Here is an 18454-nt window from a genome sequence, read left to right as displayed (position 1 = left end):
AGAAGTTTGTGAGTGCTTTTGGTGACAAGACGAATTTCTTCAGCCTCCTGAGGTTGAAGAGGCGCTGCTGCGCCTTCTTCACGATGCTGTCTGTGTGAGTGGACCAATTCAGTTTGTCTGTGATGTGTATGCCGAGGAACTTAAATCTTGCTACCCTCTTCACTACTGTTCCGTCGATGTGGATAGGGGGTGTTCCCTCTGCTGTTTCCTGAAGTCCACAATCATCTCCTTAGTTTTGTTGACGTTGAGTGTGAGGTTATTTTCCTGACACCACACTCCGGGGGCCCTCCCCTCCTCCCTGTAGGCCGTCTCGTCGTTATTGGTAATCAAGCCTACCACTGTTGTGTCGTCCGCAAACTTGATGATTGAGTTGGAGGCGTGCGTGGCCACGCAGTCGTGGGTGAACAGGGAGTACAGGAGGTGGGCTCAGAACGCACCCTTGTGGGGCCCCAGTGTTGAGGATCAGCGGGGAGGAGATGTTGTTGCCTACCCTCACCACCTGGGGGCGGCCCGTCAGGAAGTCCAGTACCCAGTTGCACAGGGCGGGGTCAAGACCCAGGGTCTCGAGCTTGATGACGAGCTTGGAGGGTACTATGGTGTTGAATGCCGAGCTGTAGTCGATGAACAGCATTCTCACATAGGTATTCCTCTTGTCCAGATGGGTTAGGGCAGTGTGCGGTGTGGTTGAGATTGCATGGACCTATTTGGGCGGTAAGCAAATTGGAGTGGGTCTAGGGTGTCAGGTAGGGTGGAGGTGATATGGTCCTTGACTAGTCTCTCAAAGCACTTCATGATGACGGAAGTGAGTGCTACGGGGCGGTAGTCGTTTAGCTCAGTTACCTTAGCTTTCTTGGGAACAGGAACAATGGTGGCCCTCTTGAAGCATGTGGGAACAGCAGACTGGTATAGGGATTGATTGAATATGTCCGTAAACACACCGGCCAGCTGGTCTGCGCATGCTCTGAGGGCGCGGCTGGGGATGCCGTCTGGGCCTGCAGCCTTGCCAGGGTTAACACGTTTAAATGTCTTACTCACTTCGGCTGCAGTGAAGGTGAGACCGCATGTTTTCGTTGCAGGCCGTGTCAGTGGCACTGTATTGTCCTCAAAGCGGGCAAAAAAGTTATTTAGTCTGCCTGGGAGCAAGACATCCTGGTCCGTGACTGGGCTAGATTTCTTCCTGTAGTCCGTGATTGACTGTAGACCCTGCCACATGCCTCTTGTGTCTGAGCCGTTGAATTGAGATTCTACTTTGTCTCTGTACTGACGCTTAGCTTGTTTGATAGCCTTGCGGAGGGAATAGCTGCACTGTTTGTATTCGGTCATGTTACCAGACACCTTGCCCTGATTAAAAGCAGTGGTTCGCGCTTTCAGTTTCACAACGTTACATTGAGATTTAGTGTCTACACACAGTACCCCATGATGTCCATGTGGAATTTTGTTTGTAGACAATTTTTGTTAATTAATAAAAAATTTAAAAGCTGAAATAAGTCCATAAGTATTCAACCCCTTTGTAAAGACAAGCCTAAATAAGTTCAGGCGTAAAAATGTGCCTAACAAAAATCAAATGATAATTTGCATGGACTCATTCCGTGTTCAATAATAGTGGTTAACAAGATTTTTCAATGACTACCCCATCTTTGTACCCCATAAGTATAATTATCTGTGAGGTCCCTCAATCTAGAAGGGAATTTCAACCACAGAGAACAGGGAGGTTTTTCAATGCCTCGCAAAGAAGGGCACCGATTTGTAAAAATACAAAAATCAGACACTGAATATCCCTTTGAGCATGGTGAAGTTATTAATTACATTTTAGATGGTGTATCAACACACCCAGTCACTTCAAAGACACAGTCTTCCTTCCTAACTCAGTTGCTGGAGAGGAAGGAAACCGCTCAGGGATTTCATCATGATTTTAAAACAGTTGCAGAGTTTAATGGTTGTAATATGAGAAAGCTGAGGATGGACCAACAACATTGTAGTTACAGTTATTGTAGTTACATTGTAGTTACTTCCCCAATACTAACCCAAATGACAGTGAAAGAAGGAAGTCTATACAGAATATAAATATTCCAAAACATGCAGCCTGTTTGCAACAATACAACAAGACATTTATGTAATACTGCAAAAAATGTCACAAAGAAATACACTTTTTGTCCTGAATACAAAACCTGCAAATCCAACACAACACATCACTGAGTACCACTCTTCATATTTTCAAGCATGGTGATGGCTGCATGATGTTATGGGTATGCTTGTCATCGGCAAGGACTAGGGAATTTTTTTCTGATAAAAAGAAACAGAGTACAGCTATAAGCACAGGCAAAATCCTAGTGGAAAACCTGGTTCAGTCTGCTTTCAAACCGACACTGGGAGACTAATTCTCCTTTTAGCAGGACAATAACCCAAAACTCTGGAGTTTCTTACCAAGATGACATTGAATGCTCCTGAGTGGCCAAGTTACAGTTTTTACTTAAATCGGGCTTAAAAATCTATGGCAAAACTTGAAAATGGCTGCCTAGCAATGATCAACAATCAACTTGACAGAGCTTGAAGAATTGTAAAAAAAGAAATGATGGGCAAATATTGTTCAATCCCGATGTAAAGCGCTTAGAGACTTACCCAAAAAGGTGCTTTTACAAAGTATTGACTCAGGGGTGTGACTACTTATGTAAATTATATATTCTGTATTTCATTTTCAATAAATTAGCAGAACATTCTAAAAACATGTTTTCACTTTGTCGTTATGGGGCTTTGTGTGTAGACGGGTGAGAAAATAAATCTATGTAATCCATGTTTTATTCAGGCTGTAGCACGAAATGTGTAATAAGTCAAGGGGTATGAACACTATACTTTAATTCAAAATACAACAATAAACCAGATGCTTATCAGATGATGGCAAGGGAGCATTATGAAATATAACACCATGTTTGCCCCTCTAATGCTAACCAAACAAATATTGGCTCTGGTTCAACTCAACAATGGAGGTCCCTATCTTTATTGAAAATATTCTTGAACATATAAATGGTTCATTGCTCAGGATCCCACAGAGCATTGTTATCAACAGAAAACCTGAATGCCTTGTGAAAGTCGACTCATAAAATAATAGAATAAAAGGGCTGAACGCTTTAGTCAATAAATGACAAAAGATTTGTGCATAAAGGAGGTGTATTTTTGAGAGTGAGCATTGTGAATGTGGTATTTTACTCTAAATGTAAAGTTTTGGAACAACTACGATCACAGAGTTTAATTGGCAAATTTAAGACAAAGCATGTAAATTGAATTTCAGCCATGACAGAAATAATGTCATTTCCTGGTTTTAATAATTGTTTATTGTAATGGGATGTTTTATAAGATGATTGGAAATGATCCTCAGCTGTATGTTACATACGACACATAAGTGAATAGGTCCATTCCGTTGTGGTCATTACATAATTCAGAACAAAGAGAGAATTATTGATTTTAGTTTACTACTGGAAAATCATAGAACCATAGTGCAGTAATGAGCCTGTGAATCTCATAGGTTTACTCTAAACCACAAAGTTACCCCTCAGTTTCAGCTAATGTTGTTTTTCAGGAAGGACTGTTTGTCCAATGAACTTTTCTGGTCTTTGGCAATGGACCCGATGCATTTACATTAGGATATTAAGCCTCTCCACTGTCAGTCCAAAGTCTGACCAACCAAGATGCAATGTAATTCGATCTGTTTGGCAAATGGCAAATCTCTATATAACCCCCCTCTCTCGCTAACACCAGAAGACACTAGAAAGCTCATCTCACACCCAGAAAACATTAAGGTAAGATGATGTATTACATCTTACTGGTTAGACTCATTGGTTGACATTATAATATTTTACAGACGGTTATGCAGCCTACTGGATGTCTTTGTTTTCAATACTGTATGTTTTTTATGTACACTTAGTGATTATACATTGACAGCTGTTTAATATATATATTAATGTATGTTGAAATGTAACTTCTCTGCTCTTACCTATTGTAGAACATACTACTAATCTACACATTCGGTCACAAACCAAACCACATGAAACTTTTAAGTCCTTGTGGAAATGTCGACATGAACAGAAAAGCCTGATGACCTCTTCAAAGACCGACCTGATGCAGAACAAGACATACCACCTGTCTATGATTCATGGAGATAATGCTACAGAGATTTCTGCCAAAATATTTGAGGTAAGTCATGTGGAAAACAGATCTTGCAGATATTCAATTCCTTTTTTAATGTTATTATTGCATGTACAGTTTTTTACTTCTCAATCCTTACTTATTATTAGCAAATATGATAAACTATTTTAATATGATTTTGTGATTAGTAAAAAATACATTGGTCACAAGCGTCGAATACAACCGTGAAATTCTTGCTCACGAGTCCTTCCCAATGATGGAGAGTTTAAAAATAATAATACAAATAAAAATAGCAACACAAGAGGAATAAAATCAAATACACAAAAATGGAGCTACAGTGCCTTCAGAAAGTATTCATACCCCTTGACTTATTCCTCAATTGTTGTGTTACAGCCTGAATTCAAAATGGTTAAAATATATTTCCTCTCACTCATCTACACACAATACCCCATAATGACAAAATGAAAACATGTTTTTAGAAAGTATTGCAAATGTATTGAATGTGAAATACTTTGTAGAAGCACCTTTGAAAGCAATTACAGCTGTGAGTCTTTCTGGGTAAGTCTTTAAGAGCTTTCCACACTGGGATTGTGCAACATTTGCCCATTATTCTTTCTAAAATTCTTCAAGCTCTGTCAAATTGTTTGTTGATCATTGCTAGACAACCATTTTCAGGTCTTGCCATAGATTTTCAAGCCGATTTAAGTCAAAACTGTAACTTGGCCACTCAGGCAAGATACTAGTGTAGATTTGGCCTTGTGTTTTAAGTTATTGTCCTGCTGAAAGGTGAATTCATTAAAAACAATGTATGTCTTGTCAACCCTCAGGTGAATGATAATAGCAAGTAGAAGTAATCAACATTTGAAAATGAATAGATTTTGTAGACAGTTTTATTATATTGACCTCCCCAGAGTTCATTGGAAGAGGAAATCTTAACTCTAACATAGTCTATTAGCTAGAAAGATATCTTGGCAGCGTATAGAAAATGTTGCTGTTGTAAAGCAAATTTTCTTAAATTCTACACATTTTTCCATTGAGTTGAGAGAATTTTGCAGTTTTGAAGCCAATTTCCTGCAATTCTATTAATTTTCCCATGGCAAATGTTGTCTTCCTCTGCTCAAACATTAAAATAAAATGAATGGGCATGTGCCCTGGATGCCCATACATTGTTTTTTTTTTTATGTAACTGTAACTTGGCCACTCAGGACCAGTCACTGTCTTCTTGGTAAGCAACTCCAGTGTAGATTTGGCCTTGTGTTTTAGGTTATTGTCCTGCTGAAAAGGTGAATTAATCTCCCAGTGTCTGTTGGAAAGCAGACTGAACCAGGTTTTCCTCTAGGATTTTGCCTATGCTTAGCTTCATCCCGTTTCTTTTCATCTTGAAAAACTCCCCAGTCCTTAACAATTAGAAGCATACACATAACATGATGCAGCCACCACTACTCTTGAAAATCTAGAGAGTGGTACTCAATAATGTGTTGTATTGCATTTGCACCAAACATAACACTGTATTCAGAACAAAAAGTAAATTGCTTTGACACATTATTTGCAGTATTACTTTAGTGCCTTGTTGCAAACAGGATTCATGTTTGGCAAATTTTTACTAATGAACTTATTTAGGCTTGCCATAACAGAGTGGTTGAATACATTTCAGCTTTTCATTTTGAATTAATTTGGAAAGATTTTGGAAAACATAAGTCCGCTTTGACATTATGGGGTATTGTGTGTAGGCCAGTGACAACAAAACAATCTCAATGAAGGCAGGTAAAGTGACTAGGCATCAGAATAGATAATAATAAGTAAAATAAAGAACTGAGTATCAGCAGCAAATGATGAGTGTAAAAGTGTGTGTGTATGTGTGCTTGTGTGTGTAATGGGTATGTATGTGTGTTTGTGTGGTGTCGATATCCGTGTGTGTGTTAAGTGTGTGTGTGTGCCTATGTAGTGTATGTGAATGTGTGAGCGTTATGTGTTGGAGTGTCAATGTAGGGTGTGTATGGTGTGTATACATGTATATAGTCTAGTGAGGGTGCGTAGGGTCCGTGCAAATAGTTTGAGTACCATTCATTTACTGTTTAGCAGTCTGGCTATTTAACAGTCTTATGGCTTGGGGGTAGAAGCTGTCTCGGAGCCTGTTGGTCCGAGAGCCGATGCTCCGGTAGCGTTTGCCGGACGGTAGCAGAGTGAACAGTCTATGGCTTGGGTGGTTGGAGTCTTTGGCAATTATTTCTCTGGTTTTAGTTAAGATGTTTTACTTAACTGTCAACTGAACAGTAACAGAATCCAGTATGTATAATAATAGTATTTTGAACAGATGTGTTACTGTAAACCAGAACATAATGCAGGATTGATATGGTCTTTCCACACTGTGATAATAGTGGGCTCTGCAAGGTGACTCTGTAGCGTTGGGAGAGCACTCAGCCCTGCTGGGAGTCCGTGACCAAGCCAATGCCAGCCCTCTGCATTACGCCACCTCACGGGCACATCAGCACCATACAGCTCATTGTGCAGTTGACTGGTCCAGATGGTAAGACGTATTTACTTAGGTATTTATTTACTGTATGCTGTGGTATATATCTTCCTTGAAACATCGTTATTGTTTGCCATTTTATATTGTCGCCAAAATCATATTTTTGTTTGTTTTATCAGTCATGTGATATTGATGTATATATTTAAATGTATTGAGAAAACAAAAATCTCTATCTGTGACCTTTGTGAAGAACTGAATGCCCGTGATGAGGAGGGCAACACTCCATTGCACTGGGCTGTGCAGAGGACCCAGAGAGAGAGCTGTGCTTGCCTGCTGGACCTGGGGGCAGACTCGAACATCCTCAACCTCCGCCTCATGTCTCCCCTACACCTGGCTGTCAGCCTCGGACACAACCCTCTCGTTGAGGTCCGTCCCCTACCTGACCCCCATTCAGCTCTACTCTAGTACAGGGGTTTTCACATGTTTCTTGCCCAAGGACCCCTGCCCCATCATAGGTTAACAAACAAAAAAAGTAATATCTTGTCTTATCATCAGGTGAATGATAATAGCAAGTACAAGTAATCAACATTTGAAATGTAATAGATTTGGTGGACAGTTTCATTATATAGACCTCCCAACAGTTCATTGGAAGAGGAAGTGTACACTGTAACATAGTCAATTAGCTAGAAAGGTATCTTGGTGTCATAGAGAAAATGTTGTTGTTCTAAAGCAAATATTCTGCAATTGTTCCATTGAGCTGAGAGAATTCTAAAGTTTTGAAGCTAATTTCCAGCAATTGTACATATTTTGGCATGGAGCTGAGAGACAATTTAGCAGTTTTCAAGCTAATTTCCTGCATTTCTATGCATTTTGTAGAGGTAATGCTCTGTTTCTCTGCTCAAACATTTGAATAATATCAATGGGCATATGTGCCCTGAATGTTCATATTCTAGAATTGACCACAATAATTTTCTATACAGAAAAAAAACTGTAATTAGCTCCAATGACTTTAATTTCCTCTATCTAAGTTGAGATATTTTAGCAATAAAGCTATTTATCTACTTCCCCAGAGTCTGATGAACAGGAACAGCTAGCATGGTAATTGTTCTTGTAGACTTTGAGTCATTGTGCTAACGCCAGCGAGCTTTGGCTCGTGAAACTACCTCTAACTTCATACTGGATGAAGACATAAAAATGGTATCCATGATGGTATTCTGTTGCAACTAGAGGTTTTCACTGATCCTGTAGACTGGCAGGGCCTTAAGTCCTATGGGGCTCCACTCCACTCATAGAACTGGAGTTGGAACTCTGGCAACTATATCGTGGAGCTCCACCCCATAGGGGAGCTCTGCTCCTAGTGGTTTAAGGCAGAGCCTAACACATCCCACTTAATGAAAAGGCCGGGCTCAGCCATGGCTGCGACCAAATCCTGCAGTACTGTAACACACTGTGTCACAATATACTAGGTCCTCGGTCCAATCCACCCTACTCAGTCTAGAGGCATCGCCAATGACTATTGGGCAGATCTGTACTAATCTGTACAACTAGATAGATTATACTTCAATATTCTGTCAATATTAAAAGATTAGTCTGATAGTACTGTAATACCAGTTACAGAAGCTATATCCCTCATCCTTCCACCCAAACACAGTCTTAGACTTGTGGGCAGGTTAGAATACATGACTCTAATGTATTCTAATGTACCCTCATGCCATGTAGTCATTCTAATAGGAAAAAGCGGACCTGATGGGACCCCGTCCATTGGTCCTGCATTTCTCCACTTAGTTCTAGTCCTCCCATCAGCAATGCTGAGTGCAGGCTGAACCAATTTGGAAGACATACTCACTGATTCCTCAGCGTAACCCGCAACACTCAATCCATAGGCCAAAGCCAATGATTTGTGGGCAGATAACAGAATATCGGCCATACTAATCTGTCTCAGCAGATAGATGATACCTCAATATTCTATCAAAATTTGTGACCAGTCCAATAGTAAAGTAAGACTAGTTACAGTACTATTTCCCTCATCACTCTGCCCCACCCCCTTTGCAAGGGTGGGGGGGGGGGAACAGTGGGCGTCATTGCACAAGGCGCTGCGCTCTCTCCCGTCCTCTCCCCCTCGTTCCATCATGGTCGCCGTCTCTTCTGGCCGCCCCTAGGGTGTCGCCAGGGTGACGTCACGACCACCTCTCTCGTCGGTGGAGTGGACCCAGGTCTACTAGAGAAGGTGAAGCTGGGAGGCTCTCTGGAAGATGCTCTAGCCCCTCCTGCTAAAGGCAGTTGCCTAGATAGCTGCTTTCTCTCCTCCTCTAGCTTCCCAAAACACTCAGTCGCATTTTTGATGGCGGCTCCAAAGAGACCACTGTCAGAGATGGGGGCGTTTAACAGTGCGGCTTTATAGGTCTCCTTTTTGGCCATCAAAGACAGCCAGAGGTGTCGATCCGCGACCACTGAAGTGGCCATGGACATGGCCTTACGCCTGTGTGAGATGGAGTATGGCGCTGGAAATCCTCCACGCCTCCTCTATCTCCTCTCCTGACAGCTCAGTCCTACCCGTGGTGAGACGGGAAAGAGAGGCTGCTAGAAGGGCAATATTATTTGCTGCTGCTACAGCCTGGACACCCAGAGCAAAGGACTTCTCTATCAGCTGAGCTGTGAGCCTGTCATTGGTCGTAGGTAGAGTGGGTTTTCTGGACAACGGCCAGGAGCTCAAACCCGGGACGAGGTATGCAACCAAGGCGTCCGCGAGCCTGGGGATTTCCTGGGGCCTTCTGTCGTCCACTCTGCTGAATGGGGTGTACGCCTTTGCCGGCTCTCTGGCCGTTAAAGGCGACCCCGATTCACCCTCCACAAACTTAGCGAGCGAGGGCATGGCTGGTGCCAACGGCAGAGCCGTCTTTCTTGGTTTAGAGTATGGGTCATCCACCATCATATCCACTTCCGGGTTGGAGGGAGTGGGGGGCAGCGTGATATACAGCCGGCTCGCAGCCCGCTCAATGAGCCCTGGAAAATCAGAGGGCAGAGAGGCCCTTGCGTAGGAGGGGACTGCAGAGAACTCAGAGCCTGGGGGGGTTCAACCTCAGTCTATGGAGTGGATCGTTGCGGAGAAAAATTCACAAACTTCCCAATATCCTGTAGAGGTGGCATCATCATATGACGCCTCAGAACCTGAGGCTAGCACAGACATGGCGTCTGCTAGAGGGATCTCCTCCCTGAAAAATGCCCACCGCTGCTTCCTCGCCTTTAATGAAAAGAGGGCGCAGCTAGGTCATTCCGGGGATCTGTGAGGCCTCCCCTAGTGTGCTGTGATCCTAAGCACACGAAACATAGGTTATGTGAGTCCACGCCATGGTGGAGCAGCGACACTGAGCTCTTAAAAGAGCTTTTGGATTGGGTGGAAAAAACGTACTCATTTTATAAGGACAACGTCGAGACTTGGAGATCGACAGCTGGTTCGTCCTGAGACTTATCTTCTCTCTTCTCTACTTGGCCAGTCAGTCCAGTCCAGTCGCTGAAGAAAATGGGAGACTGATTGAGGGGAAGAATCCCCTTCTTTAGGGACACCTGTACTCCCATTGGCTGCAGGTGTGTGCATATTTTTCTCTCAGGCTATTCGCTGCCTAGGTAGCGGGGTAAACCACTAGGAGCAGAGCTCCCCTATGGGGCAGAGCTCCATGATAAAGAACCTAACTATGGCAGCTATTAGTTTGCTATAGTGCGAGATGGCTTGGTTGGTTGCGGTCTCTCGTCTCTCTCTCGCAAAACATGCACCCAGGACTAAGTTTGAGAAACCCTGGTCTAATACACCTATATTATACTTCTACACTTCTAGCTAGTGCACCTCCATGTATTATTATTCATTCAGTCTAATAACATAAACTCAGCAAAAAAAGAAACGTCCTCTCACTGTCAACTGCGTTTATTTTCAGTAAACTTAACATGCGTAAATATTTGTATGAACATAAGATTCAACAACTGAGACATAAACTGAACAAGTTCCAAATGCGTGTGACTAACAGAAATGGAATGTGTCCCTGAATAAAGAAGGGAGGTCAAAATCCAAAGTAATCCAAAGTCAGTATCTGGAACTGCAGTGCATCTCCTCCTCATTGACTGCACCAGTTCTTGCTGTGAGATGTCACCCCTCTCTTCCACCAAGGCACCTGCAAGTTCCCGGACATTTCTAGGGGGAATGGCCCTAGTCCTCACCCTCTTATCCAACAGGTCCCAGACGTGCTCAATGGGATTGAGATCCGGGCTCTTCGCTGGCCATGGCAGAACACTGACATTCCTGTCTTGCAGGAAATCACACACAGAATGAGCAGTATGGCTGGTGGCATTGTCATGCTGGAGGGTCATGTCAGGGTGAGCCTGCAGGACGGGTACCACGGGAGGAGGATGTCTTCCCTATAACGCACAGTGTTGAGATTGCCTGCAATGACAACAAGCTCAGTCCGATGATGCTGTGACACACCGCCCCAGACCATGGCGGACCCTCCACCTCCAAATCGATCCCGCTCCAGAGTACAGGCCTCGGTGTAACGCTCATTCCTTAGACGATAAACTGGTCCAGCGATGACGGGTTTGTGCCCACAGACAACGTTGTTGCCGGTGATGTCTGGTGAGGAACTGCCTTATAACAGGCTTACAAGCCCTCAGCCCAGCCTCTCTCAGCCTATTGCGGACAGTCTGAGCACTGATGGAGGGATTGTGCGTTCCTGGTGTAACTCGGGCAGTTGTTGTTTCCATCCTGTACCTGTCCCGCAGGTGTGATGTTCGGATGTGCCAATCCTGTGCATGTGTTGTTACACGTGGTCTGCCACTGCGAGGACGATCAGCTGTCCGCCCTGTCTACCTGTAGCGCTGTCTTAGGCATCTCACAGTAAGGACATTGCAATTTATTTCCCTGGCACATCTGCAGTCCTCATGCCTCCTTGCAGCATGCCTGAGGCACATTCACGCAGGAACCCTGGGCATCTTTTTTTTGTTGTGTTTTCAGAGTCAGTAAAAAGGCCTCTTTAGTGTCCTAAGTTTTCATAACTGTGACCTTAATTGCATACCATCTGTAAGCTGTTAGTGTCTTAACAACCGTTCCACGGGTATATGTTCATGCATTGTTTAAGGTTCATTGAACAAGCATGGAAAACAGTGTTTAAACCCTTTACAATGAAGATCTGTGAAGTTATTTGGCTTTTTACAAATGATCTTTGAAAGACAGGGTCCTGAAAAAGGGACGTTTCTTTTTTTTTGCTGAGTTTATATTATATGATATACTACGATATTATATGATGATATATGATATAATAAGATATGATATCATTCAGTATGATATTATAAATAATTATGTTTTTCCACAGCTGTTACTGTCTCACAGCAACACGGATGCCAACCTGATGGGAGGGCAGGGCAACACACCTCTAATGTTGGCCTGCTCGGTTGATAACCATGAAGCTGTTCGTCTACTTGTGTGTGAATATTAATTATATGGCCACTGTATAATTGTCAAATTGTGTGTTCTTGATGTTTGAACAAGGAGACGTGTGTGATTCATTGATCGTTAGTGATGTCCTATGAGGTTTTTGTAATGTAACTACACTAATTTCACCTGCTGTTCTCAGTTTAAATACAGAGCCAGACTATGTCAACAGAACAAGCTGGGGCATTATCCAATTCACGCAGCAGCGTTTGCGGGGGCTAAAAAATCAATGCTGGTGGTTCTTCAGAAAGGTAAGTAAATAAGAAACACTTGCTTTCCTATTACAGTAATCAAATACTCATTTTGGTACTCAAAAACAATTCTTACTCACTAATTTTCTCTGCTGAAGGTGAGGAGATGGGTTTCTCAACTGAAACGCACATCAACTACGTGGACAAATCATTCAGCACTCCTCTTCATCTGGCCGTCCATGGAGGAAACCTGGAGGCGATCAAACTCTGCATAGAACAGGGAGCAAAAATTGATCAAAAACAGGTATGTCAGCTGGTGATGATGACGCTTAGAAGCTTTTTCTGTGGATATGTAAATAATCATTCAAACTGCACCTACAAATATCATATACCGTATATTCACATATATGGATTTCAAAATCTAACACAAAAATAACTTTGATTCTTTCTCAGAACCATAGACAAAAGCACATATATTTAGAAGGCTTCTGAGTAATAGGAAAGACCAATTATGAACCTTAATTATCCTTTTCTTCTAATATAAAACAGTTCCCGTTACAGGCATTCATTTGAAAGGTTCTTAGAACTGAGGTTTTTACAATGTGTTACAGTAAGCAACAATGAGTTATTATGCATCCACTCATAATGGGTACATTGTCAGTTCATGTTACACCCAAGAGACATCGGAAGACATCGGAAGAACCAAATCCACTCTAAATCTAATCAAGGGGAACGGACCAGTGTCTGTAATATCCTGACATCATTTCAAACTGGTCTGTCATTGTGACCTCTGTCATGTCTTTGTGCTTCTCTTTACAGTGTGACAAATCCACAGCCCTCCACTTTGCCTGCACCCAGGGAGCATCCGAGGCCGTCAAACTCATGCTATCGGCATATGATAGAGTCTGTGATGTCATCAATATCCCAGATGGAGCTAGCCAAACTCCACTGCATAAGTAGTACACTGTTTACTGTATGCATTTTCATTGGACAAGACATTTAGGTAAAAATGATATCCTACTCTCTTACTCTTTTATCATATTTTTCACCAACAGGGCAACAATATTTGACCATGTTGGATTGGCTGAGTACCTAATTTCAAAGGTGAACACAAAACAAGACAAGTACCAAGAGAAAAATATGAATATTTCCAGTGTTTCACGATCTTATCATATTCATATTTATTCTTTGACAGGGTGCAGACATTAATTCCATTGACTGTAAGGGTCATACGCCACTGCTTCTGGCAACAAGCTGTAGTGCATGGAAAACAGTGGGCCTTCTTCTGACACATGGTAAGTTTCTCAAAGGGAAGCATATGTCTCACATGTAGTTTACACTATTGTATGGTTTGTCATGATCCTGTTCATCCTCTCCTATTTTAGGGGCTAATTTGAAAATAAAAGACAAATATGACTGCAATTTCCTTCACCTTGCCATCTTGCAGCCTAAAGGTCTGAAAAACCTTCCTCCAGAAGTCTTACAGGTAATATTCTATAATGAACGTACCTGCTAGAAGTTTCAATAGCAATGATGGAGCTTCCAAAATTACGCTGAGATCCATGTTAAAATTTTAAGGCAACATCATAAGTTCTAAATATTGCAATGAGCTCATACAGTATGTTTTAATGAGCTCTAGTGGGGATCTTGTAAGAACGAACACGTAGTGCATTACTGCCACCTAGCGTTGAGAACTTGAAGTAAATCCAACACACGAAGAAGAAGTAGGATCACAGGATCATAAGTGTTAGCCTTTGTATTAAACAAGGTTCATTATTAAACCCATATATCTTCTTGTGACTGTCTCAGTAGGATTGACATGTGCAATCATTTTGAATAAAGTTTGCAGTAAAGTTTGACTCTTGAGAAAATTATCATATTGTCTCTTGCCACACAGTGCAGCAATGTGAGAGAGCTCCTGGGTGCGGAGGACAATGAGGGTTGTACTCCCTTGCATTACGCCTGCAGACTGGGAATCCCGGAGTCAGTGACGGACATGCTCGGACTCAACGTCTCACTAGATCAGAAGTCTAAGCAGAAGAAATCTGCACTGCATTTCGCAGCCGAGTGAGTAACTTAAGGAGTAAGACGTGGTATATGGCCAATATACCACGGCTAAGGGCTGTTCTTAGGCATGACGCAATGCGGACACAGCCCGTAGCCGTGGTATATTGGCCATATATCACTTACCCCCAAGGTGCCTTATTGCTATTATAAACTGCTTACCAACGTAATTAGTGCAGTAAAAGTTGTGTCATACCCAGTGAATAAGGTCTGATATACCACGGCTGTCAGCCAATCAGCATTCAGGGCTCGACCCACCCAGTATATAATTCTGAATAAATCTCTACATTATTGACTCATTGAGTTGTCAGTAGACTCATTATACCCCATAAACATGAACAATTTCACTGTTTGCTATTTTGGCTGGTTTTCAGTTTAGCATTAGTTGTGTTTGATAACTTACTTTTTATGATCAATCTTTTCTATTCCAGGTATGGGAGGATAAACACCTGCCACAGACTCCTGGAGTGGATGACCTGCACCAGGCTGCTGAACGAGGGAGATGAGAGTGGGATGACTCCCCTCCACCTGGCATCCCGAGGCGGCCATATTAAAGTGCTGGAGCTACTGCTGCGGAAAGGAGCTCTGTTCCACAGGTACAGTACTCAGTGGTGGAAAAAGTACCCACATGTTCATACTTGAGTAAAATTAAAGATACCTTAATAGAAAATGACTCAAGTAAAAGTGAAAGTCACCCAGTAAAATACTTGTAAAGGCGTCTGTGTGTAGCTGGTGAGATGAGTCAGGCGCAGGACAGCAGATATGAGTAATAAAATACTTTACTCAAAAATTCAAACATAACACGTAATATACACACACAATACAACAAACTACAACAAACAAACAAAATACAACAAAATACAACAAACAAACTCACAAATACAACATGTAGAACAGGGGGTTAAATAACAAGCAAGTAATTGATGAAGTAAAGCCAGGTGCGATAAGGCAAAGACAGAACAAATGGAAAATGAAAAGTGGATCGGTGGTGGCTAGAAAGCCGGTGACGTCGACCGCCGAACGCCGCCCGAACAAGGAGAGGGACAAGGAGAGGGACCGACTTCGGCGGAAGTCGTGACAATACTACTTGAGTAAAAGTCCAAAAGTATTTGGTTTTAAATAACATGAAGTATTAAGCGGTAGCTCACAGATTACTGCACCTGTACATAGCCCACCTATAATTTAGCCCAAACAACTACCTCTTTCCCTACTGTATTTTATTTATTTATTTAGCTCCTTTGCACCCCATTATTTTTATTTCTACTTTGCACATTCTTCCATTGCAAAACTACCATTCCAGTGTTTTACTTGCTATATTGTAATTACTTTGCCACCATGGCCTTTTTTTGCCTTTACCTCCCTTATCTCACCTCATTTGCTCACATCGTATATAGACTTGTTTATACTGTATTATTGACTGTATGTTTGTTTTACTCCATGTGTAACTCTGTGTTGTTGTATGTGTCGAACTGCTTTGCTTTATCTTGGCCAGGTCGCAATTGTAAATGAGAACTTGTTCTCAACTTACCTACCTGGTTAAATAAAGGTTAAATAAAAAATAAAAAATAAAAATGAAAGGAAAATGTAATTGCTAAAATATACTTAATTATAACAAGTAAAAGTATAAATAATTGTTTATTCCTTATATAAAGCAAACCAGATGGCATCATTTTCTTTCTTTCTTTTTTTACGGATAGACAGAGGCATGCTCCAACACTCAGACATAATTTACATTCAAAGCATGTGTTTAGTGAGTCTGCCAGATCAGAGGCAGTAGGGATGTTCTCTTGATAAGTGTGTGAATTAGACACATTTCCTGTCTTGCTAAGTATTCAAAATGTAACGAGTACTTTTGGGTGTCAGGGAAAATGTATGGAGTAAAAAGTACATAATTTTCTTTAGGAATGTACTGAAGCAAAAGTAAAAGTACAGATACCCAAAAACACTACTTAAGTAGTACTTTCAAGTATTTTTACTTAATTACTTTACACCACTGACAGTATTTCAGACCTGCTACGCACACACTCACTCAAACTCGATGTTAACCCAAGTGAGGTGAACCATTATTGCCCAAACCAGTGAAAAACAATGTCTATATTTTTACTAGATTTTCCATTTTGAATCAGCTGCAGTACTAATCAATGTTTACTATATGCCATTGCAGTGATTCTAATGGTTGGACCTGTCTACATCACGCTGCAGCAGAGGGATATACCCAGACCATGATCATACTCCTGCAATCAAATATCAAACTGCTGGACCAAACAGATGAAGACATGGTTTGGGTCCTCTCTTTTTCCACAATTCCTTACCCTGAGGTGGGCTCATCTTCACATTTCCTTAACCTGAGGTGGGCTCATCTTCACATTCCTTTACCCTCAGGTGGGCTCATCTTCACATTCCCTTACCCTTGAGGTGGGCTCACCTTCACATTCCCTTACCCTCAGGTGGGCTCATTTTCACATTTCCTTACCCTCAGGTGGGCTCATCTTCACATTCCCTTACCCTGAGGTGGGCTCATCTTCACATTCCCTTACCCTCAGGTGGGCTCATCTTCACATTCCCTTACCCTCAGGTGGGCTCATCTTCACATTCCCTTACCCTGAGGTGGGCTCATCTTCACATTCCCTTACCTTCAGGTGGGCTCATCTTCACATTCCCTTACCCTGAGGTGGGCTCATCTTCACATTCCCTTACCTTCAGGTGGGCTCATCTTCACATTCCCTTACCCTCAGGTGGGCTCATCTTCACATTCCCTTACCCTCAGGTGGGCTCATCTTCACATTCCCTTACCCTGAGGTGGGCTCATCTTCACATTCCCTTACCCTCAGGTGGGCTCATCTTCACATTCCCTTACCCTCAGGTGGGCTCATCTTCACATTCCCTTACCCTGAGGTGGGCTCATCTTCACATTCCCTTACCCTGAGGTGGGCTCATCTTCATATTCCCTTACCCTTGAGGTGGGCTCATCTTCACATCCCTTACCCTCAGGTGGGCTCATCTTCACATTTCCTTAACCTGAGGTGGGCTCATCTTCACATTCCCTTACCCTGAGGTGGGCTCATTTTCACATTCCCTTACCCTGAGGTGGGCTCATCTTCATATTCCCTTACCCTTGAGGTGGGCTAATCTTCACATTCCCTTACCCTGAGGTGGGCTCATCTTCACAATTCCTTACCCTGAGGTGGGCTCATCTTCACATTCCCTTACCCTTAGGTGTGCTCATCTTCACATTCCCTTACCCTGAGGTGGGCTCATCTTCACATTCCCTTACCCTCAGGTGGGCTCATCTTCACATTCCCTTACCTTGAGGTGGGCTCATCTTCACAATTCCTTACCCTGAGGTGGGCTCATCTTCACAATTCCCTTACCCTGAGGTGGGCTCATCTTCACATTCCCTTACCCTGAGGTGGGCTCATCTTCACATTCCCTTACCCTGAGGTGGGCTCATCTTCATATTCCCTTACCCTTGAGGTGGGCTCATCTTCACATTCCCTTATTCCATCTTCATATTCCCTTACCCTTGAGGTGGGCTCATCTTCACATTCCCTTACCCTGAGGTGGGCTCATCTTCACAATTCCTTACCCTGAGGTGGGCTCATCTTCACATTCCCTTACCCTTAGGTGTGCTCATCTTCACATTCCCTTACCCTCAGGTGGGCTCATCTTCACATTCCCTTACCTTGAGGTGGGCTCATCTTCACAATTCCTTACCCTGAGGTGGGCTCATCTTCACAATTCCCTTACCCTGAGGTGGGCTCATCTTCACATTCCCTTACCCTGAGGTGGGCTCATCTTCACATTCCCTTACCCTGAGGTGGGCTCATCTTCATATTCCCTTACCCTTGAGGTGGGCTCATCTTCACATTCCCTTACCCTGAGGTGGGCTCATCTTCATATTCCCTTACCCTTGAGGTGGGCTCATCTTCACATTCCCTTACCCTGAGGTGGGCTCATCTTCACAATTCCTTACCCTGAGGTGGGCTCATCTTCACATTCCCTTACCCTTAGGTGTGCTCATCTTCACATTCCCTTACCCTTAGGTGGGCTCATCTTCACATTCCCTTACTCTCAGGTGGGCTCATCTTCACATTCCCTTACCTTGAGGTGGGC

At 42.8% G+C, this 18454-nt stretch overlaps 1 protein-coding gene across 1 annotated transcript in view; it reads left to right on the top strand.

The window, feature by feature from the left end:
- The first annotated feature begins 4001 nt into the window (after window positions 1-4001).
- The window catches only part of LOC112260504 (transient receptor potential cation channel subfamily A member 1), a 26732-nt gene continuing 12279 nt past the window's right edge, over window positions 4002-18454 (top strand). The window contains 14 exon segments of the mRNA XM_024435664.2: window positions 4002-4188; window positions 6519-6613; window positions 6615-6667; window positions 6861-7036; window positions 11968-12075; window positions 12229-12337; window positions 12436-12581; window positions 13097-13233; window positions 13333-13381; window positions 13473-13572; window positions 13663-13763; window positions 14175-14344; window positions 14773-14937; window positions 16506-16620. Coding sequence (XP_024291432.2) covers window positions 4090-4188; window positions 6519-6613; window positions 6615-6667; window positions 6861-7036; window positions 11968-12075; window positions 12229-12337; window positions 12436-12581; window positions 13097-13233; window positions 13333-13381; window positions 13473-13572; window positions 13663-13763; window positions 14175-14344; window positions 14773-14937; window positions 16506-16620 — 1623 coding nt within the window. The 5' untranslated portion in view covers window positions 4002-4089.

Source organism: Oncorhynchus tshawytscha, linkage group LG10 (assembly GCF_018296145.1).
Source record: "Oncorhynchus tshawytscha isolate Ot180627B linkage group LG10, Otsh_v2.0, whole genome shotgun sequence".
NCBI classification, from domain to species: domain Eukaryota; kingdom Metazoa; phylum Chordata; class Actinopteri; order Salmoniformes; family Salmonidae; genus Oncorhynchus; species Oncorhynchus tshawytscha.
The sequence above is the reverse complement of the archived record's forward strand: the minus strand, read 5'-3'. Positions and strand labels throughout refer to the sequence as shown.